Source organism: Hyposmocoma kahamanoa, unplaced genomic scaffold (genome assembly GCF_003589595.1).
Source record: "Hyposmocoma kahamanoa isolate Upper Pololo Valley unplaced genomic scaffold, ASM358959v1 67, whole genome shotgun sequence".
In the NCBI taxonomy this organism is placed as follows: Eukaryota; Metazoa; Arthropoda; class Insecta; order Lepidoptera; family Cosmopterigidae; genus Hyposmocoma; species Hyposmocoma kahamanoa.
The window spans coordinates 5,457,052-5,458,955 of record NW_020653855.1 but is presented as its reverse complement, the minus strand read 5'-3'; the positions used below and the strand labels follow the sequence as shown (position 1 = coordinate 5,458,955).

The 1,904-nt window shown below is 35.1% G+C and overlaps 1 protein-coding gene across 1 annotated transcript; it reads left to right on the top strand.

The window, feature by feature from the left end:
• Positions 1–332: 332 nt before the first annotated feature.
• Positions 333–1,698, top strand: LOC113232152. Its single transcript, XM_026466789.1, has 2 exons — positions 333–590; positions 1,543–1,698. Exons 1-2 carry the CDS (start codon positions 357–359, stop codon positions 1,696–1,698), a joined length of 390 nt encoding a protein of 129 aa, XP_026322574.1. The 5' UTR covers positions 333–356.
• The last annotated feature ends 206 nt before the right edge of the window (positions 1,699–1,904 follow it).

Genomic DNA, 1,904 nt, shown 5'->3' with positions numbered 1-1,904 from the left:
TTTTAAAAAACAAATATAGCGATTTAGATCCTAAAAAACAGTTTCATTTCATTAAACGTTTTAAGCTTCATAGTTAGTTGTTACCTTTTTAAGCTGATTGCCCATTGCTCAATAAATAATTATTACAAAAAATACTCTTTTCCAAAATAGCCATAATCAGTATTTATCCGAACACATAATTCGGTAAAACTGAACGAATCTATAAAAACTGTCAATGTCAAAACCTTCCGTCAGACGGTCAAATTCCTTTCTGTCGAGATCATTTCGCGTAAAAAATGTTAGTAAACCTTTAATTCTTATTAAAACAATAATTGGAACATGAAAACATGGCCGAGAAACTCGACAAGCTCCGTCTTATGGCACAGAGGCTTAAGGACAAAGTCCATTTGCCTCAGGTATCAATTGGTAGTCGAGAAAAAGTTGACCAAATTTTAACGAAGTACAGTCCCGCCGTAAAGGTAAACGAAATTGCGGAGAAATTTAAAACTGACACGATATCGAAGAAAGTGCAAGAATTAGTGTCTAAATATGAGAAATTTACGGGAGTTGAAGAAATTATGGCGTTGCAAAACACAGTCGTTGAAGCACAGGTGAATTACAATTTATTTTTATTGCTTTCGGACGTCTGATATAAAGGTCACATTTCATCGTCACATTTTTGTGCCTGGATCTATACTTACATTTACATACATCTGCAATCGAAGCATATACCTGACCTAATCATCTATTTGGTTCTGAGTAGATTGTGTGAAGAAAACTGTTAAACAAACTCAACCTATGAGCCCTAAAAGTTATTAGTGAATGAGGCTCAACTGTACATTACCATCGCACGAGTTGAGAGTTGAAATTAATATGGTGAATAGATTACATAGTTAGCAGTCTAATCCTAAAATATTAGCTTTAGGAAACTTGTAGTTTTGATAATAAAAATTATTGAAATATTCGAAAACATATGATAAGAAACAGGTTTTGTAGGTTAGGAAAGCACAGCGTTTGGTTGTTGCAGTATTTTTTTTAAATAACGCAAAAAAATTAAAAAAAAATTTCGCAGTATTGAATTAAACAGCATAAATTAATAAGTAATTGTAAATTTAACATAGAAATTTACTATAATTAGTATGTAAACTTCTATTTTTGAACAATTATTTTTTGTTGCAAAAAAATAATGAAATGCAAAAAGGACGCCATGTTGTTTGTTGTTGTTTACTGTTTGATGTATTCATCAATTAGGATTTTGCGTTTGTCTGGTTTTAGTTTAAATTTAGTTTCTCATATAACACAGGAAGTGGGGACAGGGGGGTTCTGGGGGTGGATTTTTCCCACCAGGGGTTCGGGGGGAGGGGTTTACCTCGCTCTTTGGTGCGAAAAAATGATTTTTTGAGGTTATATTTTTCGAATTTTCAAAAATTAATATCTCGATAACTATTAACGTCCTAACTTTGAAACTTTGCACGAAGGGTCCCCTCCCCCCCTTCCCCCACCCCCCTCCCACCCCTCAAATCGTGCGATGGTAATGTACAGTCCTTCCCATGATATTTTCAGGAGAGATTTATATCAGCACAAGAGAGACGGCGTGACCTAGGCCGGCAGGTGGCCAACATTGAGTCTCGACTGAAAGAGCTCCATGCAGAAATGCAGAACACCATGAAGGGGGACGAGAAGTACTTGCATCTGTGCACTGAGGAACACAAGGTTTAATTTTTACACTTTTTTTATCTGATACAGAATTATGTAGATATTAGCAGCTATCTGAAAGTTGGGCCTTGGATGCTGACAAACACAGCATGTTTAACACCATAGATTCATTCCAGCTCAAAAAAACTCCAGATATACAGTCATTTTTTAAATTCACAGGACTATATTAATAACATATATGGTCTACAATGGTAATGTTCTGTCAGAAG

What these genes read in the sequence shown, in the direction of transcription:
- LOC113232152 (XM_026466789.1), top strand. Translation starts at nt 357, where the DNA reads ATGGCACAGAGGCTTAAGGACAAAGTCCATTTGCCTCAGGTATCAATT. An exon ending in ACACAGTCGTTGAAGCACAG is followed by an intron (nt 591 to 1,542) that starts GTGAATTACAAT and finishes TGATATTTTCAG; the next exon opens with GAGAGATTTATATCAGCACA.